At 33.1% G+C, this 23,174-nt stretch overlaps 1 protein-coding gene across 2 annotated transcripts in view; it reads left to right on the top strand.

Annotated features, from left to right (window-relative positions):
- LOC115222732 (voltage-dependent calcium channel type A subunit alpha-1) overlaps positions 1-23,174 on the top strand; it is a 998,519-nt gene that overhangs the window by 817,888 nt on the left and 157,457 nt on the right. For both annotated transcript variants that reach the window (XM_036511821.1, XM_036511820.1), the window contains 4 exons: positions 3,216-3,245; positions 6,166-6,195; positions 18,519-18,640; positions 22,231-22,370. In XM_036511821.1, coding sequence (XP_036367714.1) covers positions 3,216-3,245; positions 6,166-6,195; positions 18,519-18,640; positions 22,231-22,370 — 322 coding nt within the window. The remainder of the gene's footprint in view (positions 1-3,215; positions 3,246-6,165; positions 6,196-18,518; positions 18,641-22,230; positions 22,371-23,174) is intronic.

The raw sequence follows: 23,174 nt of genomic DNA, 5'->3' as shown, positions 1-23,174 counted from the left end.
ATGCCATCAAAGTGACACTGGGGTAAAATATACGAAGCCCAGTATACCCATCATGACTACCCGTCTGATAAGGGTACACCAGGCACATGCATCACAACCATATGTGTGCGACATTGTGATCTCATATCAAGATAAACAGCACATGACCTTGCAGGTGGGGCCCAGTTAGAATTTTCTTCTGGTTGAGTAACCCACCCCACTCAAAAGGTCCCCAAATAAGGGTTGCTTAAGGATGTTGAACAAAATAACCATGTTTCCAAAGGTGAATTATTCAAACCCCAAAGCCTCCCTCTCTACACATGGCTATGATGCTCCCCCACTACTTCTTCTCGTGATCAGAGATGCACATATCGTCAGCCACTAAGGGACATGCTCAACTGGTTAAGCTCAAGCAAATAACAAGCAAATCTGTGGTATTGAGCAGAATATTTGCTGTATTATTATTATTATTATTATTATTATTATTATTATTATTATCATTATTATTATTATTATTATTATTATTATTATTATCATTATTATCATTATTATCATTATTGTGACAGCAAGCTGGCAGAATCATGACTGCACCAGGCAAAATGCTTAGCAGCATTTCATCCGTCTTTACATTCTGATTCCAAATTCCACCAAGTTCAACTTGACCTTCCATCCTTTTGGGGTCGCTACCAGTTGCACACTGGGATCAGTATAATCAACTAGCCTGTGCCCCCCCACCTAAAACATTTCAAGTCTTGTGCCTATAACAGAAAAGGTTGTTATTTTTATTATTATTAGTAGTAGTAGTCTTAAGGGTAGTGAGTTAGCAGAATCATTTGCATGCCAGACAAAATGCTTAGAGGCATTTCGTTTATGTCCCGAGTCAAATTCTGCCACGGTTGACCCTTTTTTGGGGGTCGATGAACTAGCATGCTCTCCCCAAACTTCAGGTCTTGTGCTTATATTAGAAAGGATTATCATTATCATCATTTTGGCAACAACGTAGCAGAGTCGTTAGCATGTTAGCCAAGATGTTTAGGGGTATTTTGTCCATCTTTACATTCAAAGCTCAAATTCTGCTGAAGTTAACTTTGCCTTTCATCCCTTTGGGGTTGAAGACATTCTGGGGTCGATGAAATCAACTACCTCCTCCCCTCAAATTTCAGGCCTTGAGCCTGCATTAGAAAGGATCATTATTATTATTTAGGCAGCAAGCTAGCAGAATCGTTACTGTGTTTGACAAAATGCTTAGTGTTATTTCAACCATCTTAATGTTTTTGAGTTAAAATTCTGCTAAATTTAACCACGTGTTTCATCTTTTCATGGTTGGTAAAATAAGTATCAGTTGAGTGCTGAGGTTGATGTAACTGACTTACCCACCTCTTCTGAAATTGCTGGCCTTGTGTCAAAATATGCAACCATTATATTCTGAGTTCAAATTCTGCTGAGGTTAGCTTTGCCTTTCATCCTTTTGGGGGTCAATGAAATGAGTACTAATCCACCAGGGAGATCAAAATAATCCTCTAACTCATTCTCCAAATATTTCAGGCCTTCTACCTATAATGGAAAGATTTATTTTTACTATTATTACTATAAGGATGTTAGATTGGCCAAATTGTTAAAGATTCAAAAGAAATGTTTTGTGATATTGTTGCAATTCACAATTTTCTGAGCTCAAATACTACGGAGATCAACTTTGCCCCCCCTCTCCCCCAGATCAATATAATCAACTAAGTCTTCATAAAATTGTCGGTCTTCTGCCATTATTATTATTATTATTATTATTATTATTATTATTATTATTATTATTATTATTATTGTGGTGGTGGTGGTGGCAAACTGACAGTATCATTAGCTAAGCAATATTTCACCTATATTTACTTTCTGAGTTCAAATTCTGCTGAAGTCAGCTTTGTTTTTCATCCTTTCATGGTCAATAAAATGAACACCAGTGAAGCACGAAGGTTGGTATAATCAACAAACACTTTTCCCAAAAATTTCAGACCTTCTGCTTATTGTGGAAAGGATTATTATTAAAAGGCAGTGAGCTGGCAGAATTGTTAGCACGCTGGGCAAAATGCTTAGTGGGATTTTGTCTGTCTGTATGTTCTGAGTTCAAATTCCACTGAAGTTGACTTTGCCCTTCATCCTTTTGGGATCAGTAAAATAAGTACCAGTGGAGTACTGGGGTCCCCTCACCCAAATTTCAGGCCTTGTGCCTATAGTAGACAGGATTATTATTATTATTAGGGTTGTTAAGGTGGTGAATTATCAGAATTATTAACCTACAGGACAGAATGCTTAGTGGCATTTCTTCAGAGTTAATAAAAACATGTATTGGAGTTTGCTCAATTATATCCTCTCTGTTTAGTCTACAACCAACTATTATCCATGTTCTACCTGAAGAGTAAACAGTAACTTTATCTTTTTGACATCAATTTCATTGAAGCATACAAACATTTCACTTAGGCAATGCTGGGCTGTGATACTCAAAGCAAACCAAAGCATCTATCCTTGTAATTCTTTCCACAAATAATCAGGTCAAAGATTCAATCAACACACAATGCTCCTGTTTAACTTGTTATTCATGCAATTTTATTCCCAACATTAACATTGTGGGGAATTATCAGACATTCACTCACACATCTTATTTGAGGTCCTCTGTCGACACCGGTCCCAACAAATGTTTCCTTAAGAAAAGTATCAAATGTTAAGCATTCCCTTTTGAGATATATTTTAAGAAAATGGGTTACATCGGATTATTGGTTTGTCAAAACCAGTCACAAGGATAAATATTTGCAAGCTCTGTACTAAATCGTCAGTAAAGAAGTGTATCTTTAATAACATTAACTCCAATAAACCTAGGTTAGATGTTTAACAATAAATATGCATGTTATGCATTTTTAAAACCTCTCAACTTAATTATAAATGATTTAATAATAATTAACTCCAATTATGTTACAGCTTATAGATATATGATTTTACTCAAAAATCACTTTGTTTTGTATTAATAAAAATAAACTTTTGTTTGTGATTCAAAATAATTCTACAATAATTAGTATGTTGTTATAAAATATTTTAATTACATTTTCTGTTCATTATTCATTATTTTTATTATTCAAAGTAAGTGACTTTAATGTATATAAAAAAAATTAAATGTTTTGATGGTGAAAGCTAGAAGTGAGGCCAACCTTTTACCCGTAAGCACATTCATTTCTTTCCGTGTTTTTGACAAGCAGCAAGAAGCAGCTGAAAAGAAAAAACTTGAAGTATGTATCTGTTGCATCTTGCCTCCCATTAGTTGCCTTCTTGGTTTAGTAGCGCTCTTCCTAGCGGCTGCTTGCAGTGTCGGTTTACAACTAATGAAATAGTCAATCAACAAACAATGAAAATAGTTTAAAAATCTATTTGTGAATCTATAGTTATGTGCAACATCTTGTCTGTATGTATGTGTGTGTGTGTATGTATATATCTATCTATATATATGTGTGTGTGTATGTTTATATATATAAATAGACACTTATATGTATCTATTGACAGAAGTAACAGGCTGGGAAGGATATTATTGAGCCACTTTGAAAAACAACTCAAAACAAGGAGTCTAAGAGTCAAAATTTTTAATGCATAACCATGAGTCCAACAAAATAAATTTTAGCAGACTCATCATCACAGATTACGTATAGATGATGGTGGCAGTGGTGATCTCCATCGTTTATCACATACTCAGCTATCTATTCCTCTGTAGCAGAGAAAATATATTCTCAAGGGCCTGATCTGTACTTTTTTATATAACTATGTCAATGCAGTGAAGACCTGTTGACATAATTTTTTACGTAATTATGTCAGAATGTTGGGGAAATTAACAAAATATGAAGAATGGTGTACAGAAGCTATATGGTATATAGTTTATTAGTTTATATTCTGAGTTCAAGTCAACCAATCCAGTAATGACCCTCACCCTTTCAGGCCCATATGTTGATATATGGAGTATAGAGCTGTTGACATGCCAATATCAGCTGTTATTCACATCAGTTGGTCTTAATATTAACAGTAATATGAAGTACTATTAAATATTACATATTATATACACCAGTTACAGTAGTTTGTGGTTTTATTTTGTGATTACTTGAGAATTCTGTTGATTTGTTGGTTGCAGATTCCTCATTCAACAGCAAAAATTTTTATCGCTCACCAGCTTTATTAGATTCAATCACAGAGCTCTCTCTTCTACTGTAACTGTAGCCACTATTTAGCACACACACTAACACATACATGCATATATCACACACACACACGTATAGACACGTGTATATGTATGTGTGTGTATGTCCGTATGAATGAATAAATGGATAAGGAAACTGTCAAGTTAGGATCTCTGAAGAGAGCTCTTGAATTATTGAAAAGCATGAAATAACAATGAAAGCTGCGAATGGTGACCTTTGACCTTTCAATATTTTTGACTCTACCAAATACCGGAATGTTGAGTCCTTCTTGGATTATCTCCTCTAGTGTTATCACATCTGGATATGATTGCATTCATTTTTTTAATGTATTTCATTGATAATGCTGAGTTGATTCATGGAGTCTCCTGACTTATAACCACCACCACCACCACCACCTCACAGACTCGAGGACTCTGGTGGCCATTCAACTGCACTGCGTCTCATGATTAATTTTCTTGAAAGCATTTCAATTCTATAATGCCTCACATTAAAACACGGTGAAGCACTCTGTCACTGAAGACACATTGTTGTTATTCGGACAAAGGAATGACAGAAAGATTATGACATGTGGATGTTGGTTCTCCCTAATACATTATTGTCAAAACAAATACGGTAATGTTGATCTTTCATCAAATATTTCTGCTGAAATCTTCATTAGTGGATCCCCACCAAAAATATATATCTGGCAAATTTTTCATTAGATCCAGACATTTCGGGCACTGTTCAGGTGTATAATTAATATATATTAATTAATTACGTATATATATATATATATATATAGTACATACATATACATGCACAGTTACTTGTTTATATGTGCACACACAAATAACTATAAAATAAAACTATATAAATAAAAACTAAACATGTATTTCATGTGTAAACCTAGTCATAGCTAATGTTATATAGAATATATATTTTCATTTATCCCTAATATCTTTATACACACTGCCATAGATTTCACAGATAGTTGAAAGACTCACAGTAGATCTACCCGACCCCAGTCTATCAAAAAAATCTGTTTTCTTTCAGTGTCATTTGAATTTCATTGTGAAACAATTCACTCTTCTTTTAGGTTTAGACCAGCCATGTTAGTTTTAGCTTAAAATCAATTTGTCTTTCTGCCATCCGTGTATTTAGCTTTAATCTAATCACCAAGATTAATTGATTGATTCTATATAGAACTGTAGCATTAACACTTGTAATTGCAGCATGCTTCTTGCTAATTAGAGTTAATTTCTAGAAGTGGAGATTATTCAATTTTAAATCTGAATTTGAAGTTTTATCTTTGTTTGTGTTTAATTAACATGTCTTTGAATTAATTAATTAGCTTTTTTCTTTTTTTTCTTTTTGTTATGAATATAGTTCTTCTTGGTTGAACCAACATGACCTCTCCTCACTCATCCAATTTCTGTTTTTAAAATATTTATGTTGAAATGTGTCTATCATTATCTACAATGCTGTCAACATGTTCATTCTGTTACTGTTGCAGTCCACTGGTTAAATAAAAGGGAGAAGCATTTTATATTTTCCATAAATATTTATGGAAAATATATAAAACTTAATTGGAGATTTCTCCTTACAGACAATAGTAAAATCTGTCTATTTATTTATACATGAGAATTGTTTGTGTGTTTGATGTATTCCATTGAAATGATTATCAGTCTTCTTTCTGATGATACCAAAGTAGACATTAGAGGTTATAAAATTATTGCAGTATTATATATATATATATATATATATATTATATATATATATAATATATATATATATATATACATACATATATATATATATATATATATAGCTTTTAATTGAAATTGTAAAGAAAAAAAAACAAACTTGTTTAATCATTTCCTAGATTTTCTTTAACCTTTAGGAAACTTAACTGTTTGAAAGTGGTTAATAATCTTGTTTTGAAGAATTCTTTCAAAGTATTTAAAGATCTTTTATTTCTAATAACCAGGAGGAAGCTGCTGAAAAGGAAAAACTTGCAGTATGTATCAAGTACACCTGCCAAACAAGCATATATAAAATATGTATATATATATATATATTTATATATACATTAATGTATCTGATAAATTCCTCTTCTTTCACATTGTAGTGTCATTAAAGATCTCCAACCTCACAGCCAAATTTTATGATCTGTAAATGCTAAACTGATCCCAATATTTACCTAAATCAATGAAGTGATCTATGATAATTATATTTCCTATTTCTTAAGATAATTTCATTTCTGATCGCACAACTAGTTTTTTTCCTCCCCAATTATTTTTCAAATCTGATTCCCTAATGTAAATTTTCTTAAACCATTCCCTACTGCATTGTGGATGAATTCTGGTGGCCATTTCCAGAAAACCCATGGATTATTACAATATTTCACTTATGTTTTATGTAATACCATTTCATATGCCATAAAGTATTGACAGATGTTGTTGTACATGTACGACCTGAACATAGATTCTATTCCATCTTATCCAAGACACAGGTAATATATGTATGCTAACATTTATTGATATTTTATACAAATGTAAAATAAAACAAAAGTAGATCTACAATGGTCTTTTAAATGGCAAGCATTACTGGTCTATGATGCAGTTCTTTCAGTTTGAACACAATTTCAGATCAACTTTCTCCTCCAACCAGTAGAAAACTGATTTTTTTCTAGTCTTTATACCCCAAAATATTGACCCATAACATTTCTCCCTATTGCCACTTATACACACACACATATATATATATATATATACCTGAGTGTGATTATCATTTTTAAACCTATGTTTGATCTCATTTGCATATATAATTTATTAATCAGGGAACAAGTATATAAGTCAATATAATTATAATAATTACCAACAGTGTTTATTTCTTCATTTTCATTTTTACCCCTCTCTACCCTTTTTTTTTGTTTTCATCTTTGCAAAGGTTAGACATTTGTGAAGTTTTTTACTTCCTATTGCAGTCCCTTGACATTAGACACACAGAGCAACAGAAAAACCACCTTATTTTCATTTGGCATGATTTTTACAGGGCCCTAATGCCCATCTTATTTCAAACCACTTTACAACATGAGTTGTGTGTGTTTTATCATGCAACCAACATGAGAATTACTACATTCAGAATGGATCACAGAGTCCTTTCTAACCTGTATAGGTTTTAGTTGGAGTCCCCAGACATGTTGTCTGTGTGTTGCTCAGGAATTAACATCTTGCAGAAACAGGCCTTATTGAACCTAATTTCATCTTTGAGGGTTCATTTTCTAATGTTTATAACTTTATTCTTTCCCTTTTTATCTCTACTGTCTTTTCGCAAACATTAACCAACAACAGAACTGCCACATGTTATCTTGACCTGCTGGAAATAGGAGCCAGATTTCCATCAAATAATTACCTAATGTTTTGAAAAAGTAGGAATTATTAAACAATGTCACGTTAGAACATGTTGGTAAAATGGTGATCGGCTGGAACACTTCTGCTGCATCAGGTTTGATCTGAGGCTAAACAACAACGGCTCACTTTCATTTCTACTCACATTTCTTTCACCTTGCTTTTCACAAATATTCAGCAAGACTACAAACACAAATTTCCAGTTCATTAATTTATGACGATTGTATCTCGTGTCCTTTTCCTGAAACCCTACGTCTTACTACTTTCTGGATATTTTTGTGCATTTTCCATCTCCTATGACTGAATTGCAAAATCTATCCTCTACCTACCCTCTTCACTGAGGATCCCTACCTTTTCTCAGATTTCATTGTATTTATACTCTTGCTTCATAACTGCTGGTCACCTCTATAACCAGGTCATTCATTGGCCACACACAGTATCAAAACTTCTCATCTTCATGCTGTTTCTTCACACTTCAACAGACAAGTCCTTATGTTTTTTGTTCATTAGTTCAATAACACAGAATTTTCAAGCATCCATTTGTCTGTTGGCTGTGCTATGAAATACAACTTTGTTGATGAGATAATGCCTTGATTATAGCATCTACATTAATAATATCATTGGTTGAACTGGGCTACTGCAAGGTCAGTTTCTTCTCCTGGTATTTTTGGCTCAGCATGCAAAAACTGTTCATTTACGCGGCCCTCAAACAGATCATCTTTAAAAAGAAAGAACAGAAACAGGCTGAGTATTGAGAAGTCGTGCTTATGTTAATGGATGACAAATTTTCTATTGACCTGAAGGACTGACTTTACTGTATTTCTCATTCAAGTGCTTTTACAACCATGTTTAATAGTGGTTTGCCATGTATATAGCCTAATCATTGCTGTGGATGTTGTGCCAGACCCCATTCAAAGCTTAAACGAATTCCATGACTATGACACATTCCTCAAGATAGATCTTCGGGAAATTCTGCCATGTCTTGATGACTAAAAGATCTTGTTGAACTCTGTCATCTTCAAATGCTGGTTTTCCAGCAAAAAGCTAGGCAACTGTTTGTCAGCTGTTGGTTCCATGATTCTATAGATGCTGTTAAAAAATGACCTAGTCTGGGGTTCTGTGTAGCTGCTACAGACATAGTAGCAAGGAGCTATGAATGTTTATACAAATAGAAAAGTCTAGATGCATAAACAGATGGATCCCCACCCCTGCGCACACACACATGCTTATACATCAAGCTTCTTGCAGTTTTCACTTATCAAATTCACTCACAAGGCTTTGGCTGACCCAGAACTGTTGTAGAAGGCACTTAACATTCTGTGCATAGGGATTGAACCCTAAATGACATGTTTGCAAAGTATGTTGCCAAGCAAGCTTCTTAACCACATGCCATGCTACACTTTTGTGTGTGTGTGAATGATTTTTAGCATCAACTCCACTTTGATCATTAAGTTAATATAAGAATTCTGTGTGTGATTCCTTTATCCAAATCCATACCCTCTCGATTCCATGTGGTACTCAATAAACGATACATCATCTTCTCTGCATACTCCTCAATCATCAGTCAACCTCATATTTCACATCAGTCTCTCCCCCCCCTGTTCATTCCTTATTGTCACTCAACCACCTCCTTACTACCCTTCTTTTATTCAGGCTTCATTCATGCATGTTCATATTCACTAAAGCCAGGCTGTTATGGTATTGTGCTAATCTGACCAAACCTTTCCAGTTTTCTGCCATCTGATTATCAAAATGGTTTTGTGGTTTGCTGTCTCCATTACTTCATTGTTCAATATATATTTGTGTTATATCAATGTTAAGGAAGAAAGTCTTAAAACTTCTACAAAGATACATCCTTTCACTACTAAACCTATTTAGATTTTATTTTAAAACTAAAAATAATGCTTAAATATATTTCATGTCAGAAATCTGACTATTTTGACAACTGGTAAAATCCGAGTGGAATAAACTGTAATTTTTAGGTATACACAAGAAAGAATTAATAAATATTTGTATAAAATAATAAAAATAGTTGAGAGTAAAGTATGTTTAATATAACACAACTTCTTTCTTTCTGTCTCCAACAGAATAGCATGAAGACCATTTCTTTAATCCTCATTGAAACTAGAAACTAAACTGAAACTCCCACATAGAGAAAATAATCGTAGAATAATTGTAGATGCTGTGATGCTAAAGCATACCATACATTGGTTTGATGTTGGAGAATCCTCTTATAGAAGACTAGATTAGTTTCTAGACTGCTTATGGAAGCATGACTATGAAATGTTAGCTTTCTTCTAGATTGCCGTTACTAACCAAATGGAAAGAAATCAAAACATGATTTTTTTCCTCTTGTCCAATCAGAGCATGAAATTGTCCTTGTCATCATCATCATTGGTAGAGTTTTTTATGGACGTTGTGTATCTGACATTCCTGTTTTATGGTTTCCCTTGGTTTTTAAGTCAATTACTCACTATTTTAATTATAATCTATAAAAGACCACCTAATTTTGAAATATGTGCAAAACTAGTTTCCCTCAAAACTGGCTTTTCTAGGAGGGCAACAAACCACAAAAATAATGTCAAAACTATTTTACTGGAAAGTCTTTTGGGATTTTGACATTTTATTTTGAGGCATTAATTAGTTCTGTGTTAATTACAGTAATGGCATCTGGTAACATACCACAATATTTGTGATACACATAAAATATTGAGTAATTGTGGAAGGGAAAAACAGCCATTTGAACTCTGTCACTGATCGTTAAAAGGCTCCATCCTTTAATATCATCAAATTGATTGCACATTCCAGTCTTATAGTAATGAGAATCTTTGGTCTATGTATTTATAGTATATGAATCTATATATAGTTGCTCTCTCTCTATCTCTCTCTCTCTGTATATATATACTTATATGTATATAATTGTTGTATGTAAATAGTTTAATCTAAACAAACATAAGTTATATAACAATAGAACACATGTGATGGAATAAGATAACAATATGTTGGGTAGGGGTGGGGTGGGTCTGCATCTCTCGCTTTTTTAATTTTTTGTGAGACTTTGAGGCTGCTGAGAGAAAGTTTCCAGAAATATGACCCAAATGTTTGTCATAGAGTGAACTCTTTCTAAAGGCACCTTCAGGCCAGCTGGTGTTAACTCCAAGGTTTGGGGCTGACCTGGGCTTTGGTTAAAAGTTCCTTGCCCCAAATACCAGGCAGTAGCACCGAACCTGGTACCTCATAAATCAAACTTCTTAGCACTTCAGCTGTGTGTGTGTGCGCGCACCAAGACATATAAATATTGATATTGTGACATGCCTTCTATATCCAGAGCATGAAATACTATATTACTACAGTGTAGTTGTTGCTTAACCCCAGATTAGCTTTCATCAGGTAGACCTATGATCAAACATGTTCCAGCTTTGATCATCACTTGTTTTTTTTTCTTGTTTTTTTTTTTACATGTATATATGTGTTCTTGTTTATTTAAGATGTTAGGGTGTAATTTGAAGGAGATTTGGTTACTCTTTCTAGTGACTATATGCAGTCTCCTAGTTGGCTACTGTTGTCTAAAAGGTAAATAAGTTTAATGGAAATTTTCTCATTGAAGTTTCATTAAAATTAGGGGAGGATATCAGGCAGAAGATTGGTTCAAGTTTTTTGCACCTTACATATATAGTATGTATGTACACACAAACATACTCATATATATATATATATATATATATAGATATATATATATTAGCTTTCAAAGAATGTTGTCTTTACAGATATATGTGTGTGTGTGTGGTGTGTGTGTGTGTGTGTGTGTATATATATATATAAATACACACACACACACACACATAAAGCTTTTGCAGTGCAAACAGTGCCTCAATCCTCTTCACCTCTCTTCTAATGTTATTCACTTCTTGGGTATTTCAGAGGAATGTTTCAGCTTGTCCCAGTACTTCTCTACTCATTTATTATATTGATCTCAGCTGTATTTGAACTGAGAACATAAAATACTGCAACTAAACAATGCCAATCTACTGCCATATTACCATTTATGGTTCCTTAGTAAACAGAATTACTCTTAGAGCTTCCTGCAAGAATTATATTGGGTATTTAATTCTAGAATATATTTCCCACCTGGGCATAAATGAGCCTTAAAAAAATATATTTGATATTCCAGGTTTAAGGGTGATGGGAGTGGGGTGCTTCCCTTTGACTAGTTTCAGTCTTAGGACTGTGGCCATGTTGGTAGGCTTTGGACAGTTTTTATAAATTTCAATTCATCTCATATAAAAAAAAATAAAATTTGTTAATTAAAGATCTGGAATGTGCAACAATTAGTGTATCTTCGTTTAACTGTACATTTGTTCTCCTTGATAATTAGTTCCCTCATTTCCTCGCCGCCATTAACCGATTCTATGTAACCTACCGAACAGTGATCCTTTTTGTTAAAGCTCTTGACCAAAAGCAGAACCCGTAAAAGGCTTTAAGCATTTCTCTTCTTTTGCTAGTTTCTCTTTCTTCCTCTTCATCTCCTCCTCATCCTCCTCCCACCTCTCTTTCAGCTTTTTCAGTGATTTTTGCTTAATCAATATTTCTTGATTTTGTTAAATGTTCATTTGTAAATGTATTTCCTTGTTTTTGCTAAAATGTCACAAACTCAAAAGTGAATTGTCAAAATCATTAAAGAATTTAACCTGTAAATATTGACTTTTACATTTTTCTGGTTTGTCTTTTTATTCTTTTTCTTTCTTTTTTTTTCCTTCAAAATATTTATAAAATCTGACTTTTCTAGAATGTTGTCTTTACAGATTATAGCTACAGTTAATATTTGATATTTTCTGGACTTAGCCTTATTTCTGTTGATGCTTTCGGCTGTCACAGCCATCAGCTTCATTCATCCTTACATTAACATATTCTTATATCTTTTTATCTTTAGACTGCGGCCATGCTGGGGCACTGCTTTGAAGGATTTTAGTCAAATGAATCAACCCCAGTACATTTTGTTTTCTTTAAATCCTGGTACTTATTCTATCGGTCTCTTTTGCCGAACTGCTAAATTATGGGTGACTTAAACACACCAATACTGGTTGTCGAGCTGTGAATGGGGGGGGGGCAGATATATATATATATATATATATATGATGGGCTTTATTTTAATTTTCATCTACCAAATCCACTCACAAGGCTTTGGTTGGCCTGGAGCTATAGTAGAAAACACTTGCCCAAGGTGCCATGTAGTGGAACTGAACCCCAGACCATGTGGTCAGAAAGCAAACTTCTTACCACACTGCCATCTATGCTAATGAGTTTTTTTTTTATCTTTTTAAATATATTTTTAAAATAGTCAAGAATTCAGGAGACTTTAGGAAAGTAGTTGACTTTTTGAGTATGAGTTAGTGTCTGGGTCTTACATAAAAGTTTGAGGAAGGTTTTTTTAATTCAAATGTGGAAACCTATTAAAACCAGGATCAATCTCAGACAGGTTGGTACTAAGAAGATTAAATCGGACATTTAGCTCCAGCTGGGTCTGACAATATAAAATGTTGTCATTGCTCTTGCTATGCTAATAATTTGTAATTGTTATTCTTGCTTTATTTTCAATCAACTTCTGTATAAAATTCTTGCCAAGATACAAACCAGCCTGCTACTCCAAGCTCCTCAGTAAAACACTATCCTAACTTGAATATAATGCAAACGAAAGCAACATTGGCCATTGGCAGTGCTACCATTCATACAATTAATTCAATCACTTCTGAGTTGATAGATTCTCAATTTGTTTCTGTTACCATAATTACTGTTTTTAAATCACTGACCATTGTGATAAGGCTGAAAAAGTTTGAAGAAGTTTTAGAGAAGTTTATTTGGTATTGACTGTGGGAGGATGAAAAAGAAAGAGTGAAGTGGATATTGGATATAAGGAATTGAGTTGAGAACTCTTAATTAATTAAAATTATAGCTTCAGTAAGGATAACAACCTCGTTATTTTAATAACTAATTCTGGTGAAGAATGGTAGCGGAGACAATTTAGGAATTTAAATTAATTAAAATATTGAATGTGAGCTTGGTATTTTCAGTGTGGCGACAACTATAGACATATTTCAGTGTTATTTGACCTCATCAGTGGAATGTCTCTCAGAAGACCTTAAAATGATTAGAAATAATCCAGTGATTGAAGACTGTGTATTGGGATTAAATGATCTTATTTGAATATTTATTGACAAAGATGGTGACATTTCTTCTAAAGTACTTTAGAATGAGCTTAGGAAATAAATTAGCATACCGTTTGAAATTATATACCTATATTTTTCAGGCAGTTAATTTAGTAGGGGCTACATCATGACCTGTTCTGTGATGACATACACAAACTCAGAAGCTAAAGATCATATTTTAATCTATTTTCTCATCTGTAGCATGTATTGCTGGAATTAAATGAAATTTGGTTTCTTCATATTTGAAATATTATCGGAGCAATGCAGGATTGTTATGAAAACGTTTTCTCACAACAGAACTAATTAGTGTATGAAAAGTTATACATAGTAATCATATTTACATTTAAATCTTGATAATAATATTGTTAAATATATTAAAATACTGGCTTATTGACAGAATTACTTTACAATATGGGACAATATGGCCACAGTATTTAATACGCGATAAATAAGGCTCAGAGTTACAATCTTGTTAGTCTTTCTTGGACTGATAAAATAAAGTACCAGTCCCGTACTGGGGAGTTTGATACTGCTATAAAACATACTTGACTTGAATAGAAGATCAAAATGTATAAAATAGGAACAATTCTAGTGTGTATATGAGTATATATATTTGTTAAAAGTTGTTTTATTTATATATGATAATACATTAATAATATAGGGTGACAGGTTGTAGCTACAAGTGCATCAGTATGTGTAGCTAGAAGGGTGTTTGTGTGTATATACACATACATATGTATATATATATATGTATACACATGGATATATATGTGTGTGTATGTATATATATATATATCTGAGGTGACTCCAGGTCATCAGCATCACTCGGGCTTATCACAGATTTCACATAAGACATGTGCTCGTAGAATTTCATGTTTTTCCACTTTATTTCTAGCCCCAAATGGTTTATTTTTCTATATCTAGCACTATGTCTTCCCCCATTTCTAAGTTAAGGGTTAAAATAAAGCAACCCTGCAAAACACAGCTGATCTATACACAGAGACGCAATTACAACAATCAAATAATAACAGCGGAGTGCACAACAAACATCAGCGATCTGACTGTTGCCTGTATCCTTGGCAAGAGATGCCAGTTAGTTTTTTTACACCTACTACGTTCGTTCATATCAGCCTGAGTTGCTGGATAATTTCTCATTTCTTTTTCTAATTTTTACGAGTATAGATAACAACTCGGGCTGTAACTTCTGACTCCAAGTCAGGCGCATGTGAACGATGTCAAGAAAATATCTGCCACGAATAATATTTTTTGACATAGAGCGCCTCTAAGACAACTGCCAGACACTGAAAGAAAATAAAGGAGTCCGAGTTATTACATACTTGAAGTCAGTGTTGGCAGAAATTAAATCAGATTGCAAAAACACATTCACTTTACTAAATTTATACTCGGGCTAAGCCCAAACAGCCCAAGTGCCAGGGTCACCACTGATATATATATGTGTGTGTGTGTGTGTGTGTGTGTATGCATATATATATATATATGAGCATGTGTGTATATATACATATGTGTGTTTGTTTACATATGCACACATATTCTCTGATTCTCTTTCCTGCAGCCTCTCCTTACCCACATCCCCTGTTTTCATGTCCCCACTCACTTTTACTCACTTCATACCTTGAAGGACCACCCTGACACTTCATCACCACCATTTTTATCTCTTTCCTGCTTCAGCCCCATCATTCCTCCCACCCCACTCATCTCTTCTAAAATGCAGCCCCTCTTTCTATAGCAAGAAGCCTAATCCAGCTCCTTTTCTCTCACTTCAACCCACATCCCCTACTATTGTAGAACACACCCACACACTTGAAGGGGATCTTATTCTTACATGCTGCCTGGTCACCTCACTGGTGCTGGGGTCACATAAAATCACTGACCACACTTTGTAAAGTGATTGGCATTAGGAAGGACATCCAGCCACAGAAGCCAGGCCAAAGCCTGGGTCTCAATGAAGTTCTCAAACCTGTTAGCTCCTGTCAAACTGTCATGCTGGTATGTGTTGGATATATATATGTGTGTGTATATATATATATATATATATATATATATGTGTGTGTGTGTGTGTATAAACACACACACACACACACACACACACAAACTGTATGGTGGCCTCAATAGTGCTGATAGTATGGTAAAAGCCCAAGCATTAGGAAGAGCATCCAGTCATAGAAACTTTGGAAAACCAGATACTGGAGCATTATACATTACTGAAACACATCAGATCTTGTCAAACCATCCATCCCTTGCCATCTTGGAATATGGACATTAAATGGTGATGATGTATGTATATACATGCATGTGTGTGCGTGTGTGTGTGTATGCATATACAGTAATCCCTCTCCATATTGCAGTTCACCTATCACGATTTATTATTTAAGCTTATGTCAGTTCCTCCGTGGTGTTGTTTTGCATTTATAATGACATAAATATATACAAATTATAAAAATAATACAAAAAATATACAGTACAGTATTGTTTCTACTTGACAGATTTTCACCTATCACGGGGGGGGGGTTTGCAACGTAACACTTGCGATAGTCAAGGGATTACTGTATAAGTAAATATATGTATTTATGTGTGTATATATATTTATATGCATGTATATATATGTATGTATGTTTCTCTAGAGCTTGCCAGCAAAATGAAAACGAAAATGGATTTAACTAGTGTTCCATCTCATTTTATTTGGAAAATTCAGTGACTCTTTAGATCTGTTTGTAACTAATACCATTGACTTATTCCCCTTCCTTTCATTATATATACACACACACACACATATATATATATATACATATACATATATATATATTATATATATATATATATCATCATCATCATCATCATTTAGCGTCCGCTTTCCATGCTAGCATGGGTTGGACGGGTCAACTGGGGTCTGTGAAGCTGGAAGGCTTCGTCAGGCCCAGTCAGATCTGGCAGTGTTTCTACGGCTGGATGCCCTTCCTAATGCCAACCACTCCACGAGTGTAGTGGGTGTTTTATATTTATATTTATATATATATATATATATATATATCAATAATAAAGTGATTGTTTCTTATCAGGAACAAAATGTTTAATAGGACTGCTATAGAAGTGTTCAATTAAATGAGACAAATATATTAAACTATGGTTGCAGAACAAACAAATACAAGGTCATCCAAGTAGCATTTCGTATCTCAAATATTTAATCACAAAATGCTTTTTCTTTCACATAGAATATACATGTATAACATCACGGAAGATGAAACATAACTCATCAGTACAAGCATATAAGAAAATGCAAGAAAAATGTGTGAATACAGTTCATCACGGTTAAAAGTTAATGCTTTAGCGATTAAGAAATATATATTTTTTTAAAAACATTACAACACCTAGAATAATAAATACGTACAAATATAAAGTAATATATAAATATATAGATATATAAAAAAATATATAAAAATACATATATATAGGAAGCATATAAATAAGTAATATATAATATATAAGGTAAGATAAAAGTTCATTGTTTAGAAATTTTTTTTTTTTCTCATTAAAATTTACTTTTCAGATAAGGGAAACCTATAGTTAAAATCCAGTGTCCAAGCAAAGAAGAAGAAACCATATTTACATTCCCTTTGGCCATTTCAGGGGTACATCACTGTATTTAATGCACATTATATACCTTATATATACCTTATATATTATATATTACTTATTTATATGCTTCCTATATATATGTATTTTTATATATTTTTTTATATATCTATATATTTATATATTACTTTATATTTGTACGTATTTATTATTCTAGGTGTTGTAATGTTTTTAAAAAAATATATATTTCTTAATCGCTAAAGTATTAACTTTTAACCGTGATGAACTGTATTCACACATTTTTCTTGCATTTTCTTATATGCTTGTACTGATGAGTTATGTTTCATCTTCCGTGATGTTATACATGTATATTCTATGTGAAAGAAAAAGCATTTTGTGATTAAATATTTGAGATACGAAATGCTACTTGGATGACCTTGTATTTGTTTGTTCTGCAACCATAGTTTAATATATATATATATATATATATATATATATATATATATAAGGTCATCCTCTTTAACATACTTTTTCTAAGCTGGTGTAGGTTGGATGGTGTAGGTGTCATGCTGCTCCAATGTTGATTTTGGTATGGTTTCTGTGACTGGATGCCCTTCCTTAACTCCAACCCAAAGCTGTTGTCTACACATCATAGAACACGGTGGAACAAACTTGAAACCATGTTTTCAAAATGAACTTCTTATCTATATGGCTGTACTTGCTCCTGTGTGTGTGTGTATACACACACATACATACAAGCACATACATACTCACTCATACACAGACTATATTTCCATTGATGTATATTTAAATACATATGTTTGTATAGGTATTACATATATAGATGTGTAAGTGCATATGTATTGAAAAAGTGACTTATTGTCCCCAAAATGGGGGACTAAAAATTTAAGCTAATTTTTTGATAGCAAAATCGATTTTTCTTTTATTGTAAATTTTCTTAATTTAATCTTTTGTGTACCTTTTAGAAACCTCCAACAGTTTTCAGATTGTGAAATATTTCTGTTTCATAAATACATTCCCATGTTTGTAGATATTGAACTCATGGACTTAGGTTTCATAGGTTTAGACTCTTCAAGTAATTCAATCTTGCCTGTTGTTTTTTTTTTTTTTAACAGAGAATGGAAGAAATTGAAAAAGATCTTTGCCCAGACCAGTATGGACTAACTCCGCCACAAGTGAACATTTGTCCTCCTTCACCACAGAACAATGAAGATTTAAAAACAGGCAATTTCCCTTAGTAGGTATAATTATTAAATCTGAGAGAAAAACAAAATAATGGAAATGCCGATCAAAGCCCAAACTTGGAATGGTATTTTTTCAAGTGGAAATTTTTCTTTCTTTTTTTTAAAGTTTTGACTTTTTCATTGTTTTATTGAAGATGTTTAAAACTGTAGGGTAAGTGCCCACCTCTAAATATGTTTTAGTGTTTCTGGCTGAGGGTTAATGTTTATCTGAAATACTTGAATTTCTCTGTTAGCTGTCTTTCCTGTGATCAACTTTTTTAACAACTTCTAAATTAACTCATTTTAATTGCTACTAATCTTTACTTTAGAATTATTAACTTGTTAATAACAACCAAAACAGCACTCTAGTAGATGTAAACATGAAATAACCAATTATAATAAAGAACTTTAGAATGTAGATATTTCTCTTCAGAACTCAAGTTTCTTTTATCAGTTGTAACTAAGGCCATGCTGGAGTACAACCATTCTAGGAGAATGGTTCATTTCTTTATGACTGTCATTGTATTTAATATCTAAATCGTTGGTGATATTTATTTTGTATTGTAGATTAGAGTACATGCATCTATGTTGCCAGGCCCTTCAAGGAGTGATAGATAATAGCATGTGTGTATGTGTGTATATATGTATGTATAATATACATTTAACCACAAGATTAATTTGAGCTAAATACCTGTTTCTTAAACATACACATGTAAATTTATTTACCAACTATATACATATATGCAAAAGAGAGCTAGACTAGGCAGCAATACATATATATATATATTGTAGCAATGTTAGTATAAAAGGTATTGTCTATATGAAGTTATAGTTAAATTAAATTGATTTCTTGTATATTTTGGTAAGTATAAATATTTATGTAACTTATACAGCAGTTCTTTTAAATTCATTTTCTTATTGCTCTTTGTTATATATTTTTGTAAATGTGTGTGTGTGTGAATGTATGTGTGTGTATGTATATATATATATATATAAACACACACATATATATTCACATAATTATATATCCTTTTGCACTTTGAAACCTGTGTGTGCATGCACACACACACACACACACACACACATGTGGGTAGGTGAGCAAGCTAAAGAAAGCAGCACTCAACACATTTGGTTGGAGTTACATGTATTTAATACCAGTTTGAACCTGCTCTACATTACTTAAAGTTTTGTGGATGAAGGATATGTCCACCTCATCAGATATACAAACATTCACACACAGATGCACGTCCACACAGTCATATATCCATAGGTACATGCAGACACACATACATTATCCATCAGTTGAATCCTATTTACCGATTCCTATAAAAGTTTCTGTGATGGATTATGGTTCTATTTTGTTCTAGTCCCATCTATCGCTCTCTCCTTCTTTTCACAATAGAACAAAATATTTGGTCTTAATCCTCTTCTGAGCCATTCCTGACTAATATTTCTCTCTGATATGCTATAGCCTACTGAGTGATATATACACCATAAGGGATCATAGCTTTTCGTAGTTGACATATATATCTACCTATATAACCCAGAATATATCTATAAATAAATCTCTGCAACATGCAGGTACTTATTTCATTATACTGTATCCTGTTCAATATATATGCTGATGGCTGGGATATCTTTTCTAACCCCTTCTTCTCACAATAGAGTTGAAGTTTCATATTCAATGCTTCTTCATCTCTTGTCTCACCCTCTGCTCTCTCCACACAACTGTTGGGGCACTTTTCTGTTTATTTTGTGTATAATTGGTTTTAAGGGATGGAGAGACCCTTGAAATATTAGGGTGAGTCTTTTCTTCAAGTCTTTATTGGTTCAGAGATGAAATAAGGTGAAAATGATTGGAAGTAAGTCTAGGTGGAGTGCATGACCAACACTTCTTAAAGTATTTTCTCATGCCATATAACATCCTATAATATCTGCTAAACTTACTCCTTTTAATATCACTGTTGGTGTTGTCTGCTCAGTCAACTGGTGCCAGTGTTCACATACCAGGAGAGACAAATTCTCTACCTTACAATGGGTTTATGCCTAATCATTGTAACCCACATCTATGTCCATAAGTGTAGTGTAACCCCATAATGTCTTTTTTATTAATTAATGTATAGACCACAGGTGTTAATGTTTGTGATTGTCAATATATTTATAGCAAAGGTAAACAAGTCTCTTTCATGATCATCTCTGATATCTGAAGTTGTTTGAACCCCACCTCAGTTCTGGTCAAACTTGAACCATGATAAAAAGTATTGCATCTATGACCATCCTGTGTTCTCTGGAGGTGTGAAGGATTACATAATCTTGTGTGTTCTAATAATTTATGACGGTAGAGTGTGAGTTGAAGGAGAATTGGCTGTTATTTCTAGCAGGTCCAGTGATCATGTACAGCCCACTGCATCAGGTGTGGACAGTAAGAGAACATGCATGAACGACCAGACCAGATGTGGGCAATAACAAAACTGAAACCCATAAAAATAAGAAATATCTTTGATGAAATTATTTTTCTGAGAAATTTCTCAAAGACTTCTGGTTATATCAGTCAGAATCAATCTGTGGAGTCTGTACTGCCTCTAGCTACAGCTCCTTCTTATCAAATCAATATGAAATACTGTCAAATTTCATCATTGTTATACATTATATAAACTTATAGAAAGTGAACCTTTACAAGTCCATACATACATTATACACACTCCTTATATATTACATACAAATTTAACAAAACTTTCACCTTTCTCCATACATAGACTGTACATTATACATAAACATATACAATTCAAATTAGATGATATTTATTCAAACACAGAACAGCAGAAATATTAGATAAATTAGCCTTACCAAAATTTGTCAACAACCAACCATTTTCTACAACATAAGAAACATGGCTGGTTATTGACAAATTTTTCTGCTTTATAAAAGTAATTTACCCAATATTTCTGTGTTTGGAAAAATGTCATCTAATTTTTATCATTCAATACACATTTCAATACTTATAAAAACAAATATTAGTTTGTTTGTTTGTGTGCACATACACAAACATATACATTAAGCACACACACACACTCACACTTCATTCTGCAGCAATTAGATATGTTGACCTTTGAGGTGACCTTTGTGTTCTACCTTTTATATACGCACGTCATACAGTCTAGTTGTGTAAAAATGACAAGCCCTTACATTTTTATTGTACATTATACATACATGACTACAACACATACATTCTACATAAACTTCCAATTATCTACAAAAGACAATGAAAGCAGCATGTAGACTTCATTATTCGTGTTGTATCAAATATTCCATGTTTGGTCATGTTTAAACATCACTTTTCTTTCTTCCTCACCTTCTTTTTTATTGCACACCAAGTTTTATTTCGTTTGCTTCTTCCTTCGTTTAGTTTCCATAAATCATTTCCATTTTAATTTCAAGTCAACTTTTACTAATGTTCTGTTTTTGATTTTCATCTTTCAGTTTTCTCAGCAGCATTAACTGCCTTGCCCTCCTCCTCACTCTTATCTAGTCAGACCTGTTAAATCTTAGTTTTCTTCTGCACAAATGTTTATTCGGTTGTTAAGATAAAATTTTTCACTTACAGTATTTCTTTCAGTCATACTTCCCGTTTGGACTCAAATCTTAACCAGAACAACTTAAAAGGCGAGCGAAATAAAATTGACATGGACTCAAATTTGAAAAAGGAACGCTCCCCACTTGATAATGTCAGTTTAAATGAATCAAGTAAGTTTAATGAAATATAATTATTAATTATTCAATTCATAGTTTCTTGTGTTGTAGAAAATTTCTTTCACAAATGAAATACAAATATAATATTGATATGCGAGTGCAGGTAACAAGTGCATTTGATAATTACATGACTGCAGAATCTATCCCACTATGTGGTACCTTGTCCAAATTCTTCTGCCAGACCCCAGAAGTCTAATAAGGTATTAGGAAATACCTTATAAGTGAAATTTGGAAGAAGAAAACTGTGTGTGTATGTGTGTGTATGTATATATTTTGCTGAAATATATCAGCTAAGGGTACAGATTTTGGCAAGAATACTGGTATTTTTGCAAACTGTTCTGCATTAAGTTCCAAGCATTTCTTTGTCACTGTTACTCCAGTTAGTACAGTGATCCAGTGTTCAGCAATTAAAATAGAAAATAACATGTCACCTCCCACTCATTTCTGTTCCTCTCATGGTTTCTCTACCTATGTCCATATTTAATGTTCATGAAGCTAATGGCATGGCTATAACTTTCTGCATAAAGGACACACAGTTAAGTAGAGGCTAACATACTTGATGTAGTGAGCTCCAAAACATTTGTAATTAGGATTATGGCTGTATGAAAAGATGAAATCATTAATGTTAATGACAATTGTTATGAAAAAAGACAAGGGAGGCAACCTTGAAATCCAAACCAATTAAAAATTGAATAGAGATATAGAGAGTGAGCAGGGAATTTGATGTTTGGTAAATATAGTGACATCTTTAGAGATATTTCATCTTTATTAGGCCACCTTAGCACAATATAGTCCCAT

The sequence above is a fragment of the Octopus sinensis genome, linkage group LG21 (assembly GCF_006345805.1).
Source record: "Octopus sinensis linkage group LG21, ASM634580v1, whole genome shotgun sequence".
Classification (NCBI taxonomy): domain Eukaryota; kingdom Metazoa; phylum Mollusca; class Cephalopoda; order Octopoda; family Octopodidae; genus Octopus; species Octopus sinensis.
This window is presented reverse-complemented; position numbering and strand designations above follow the sequence as displayed.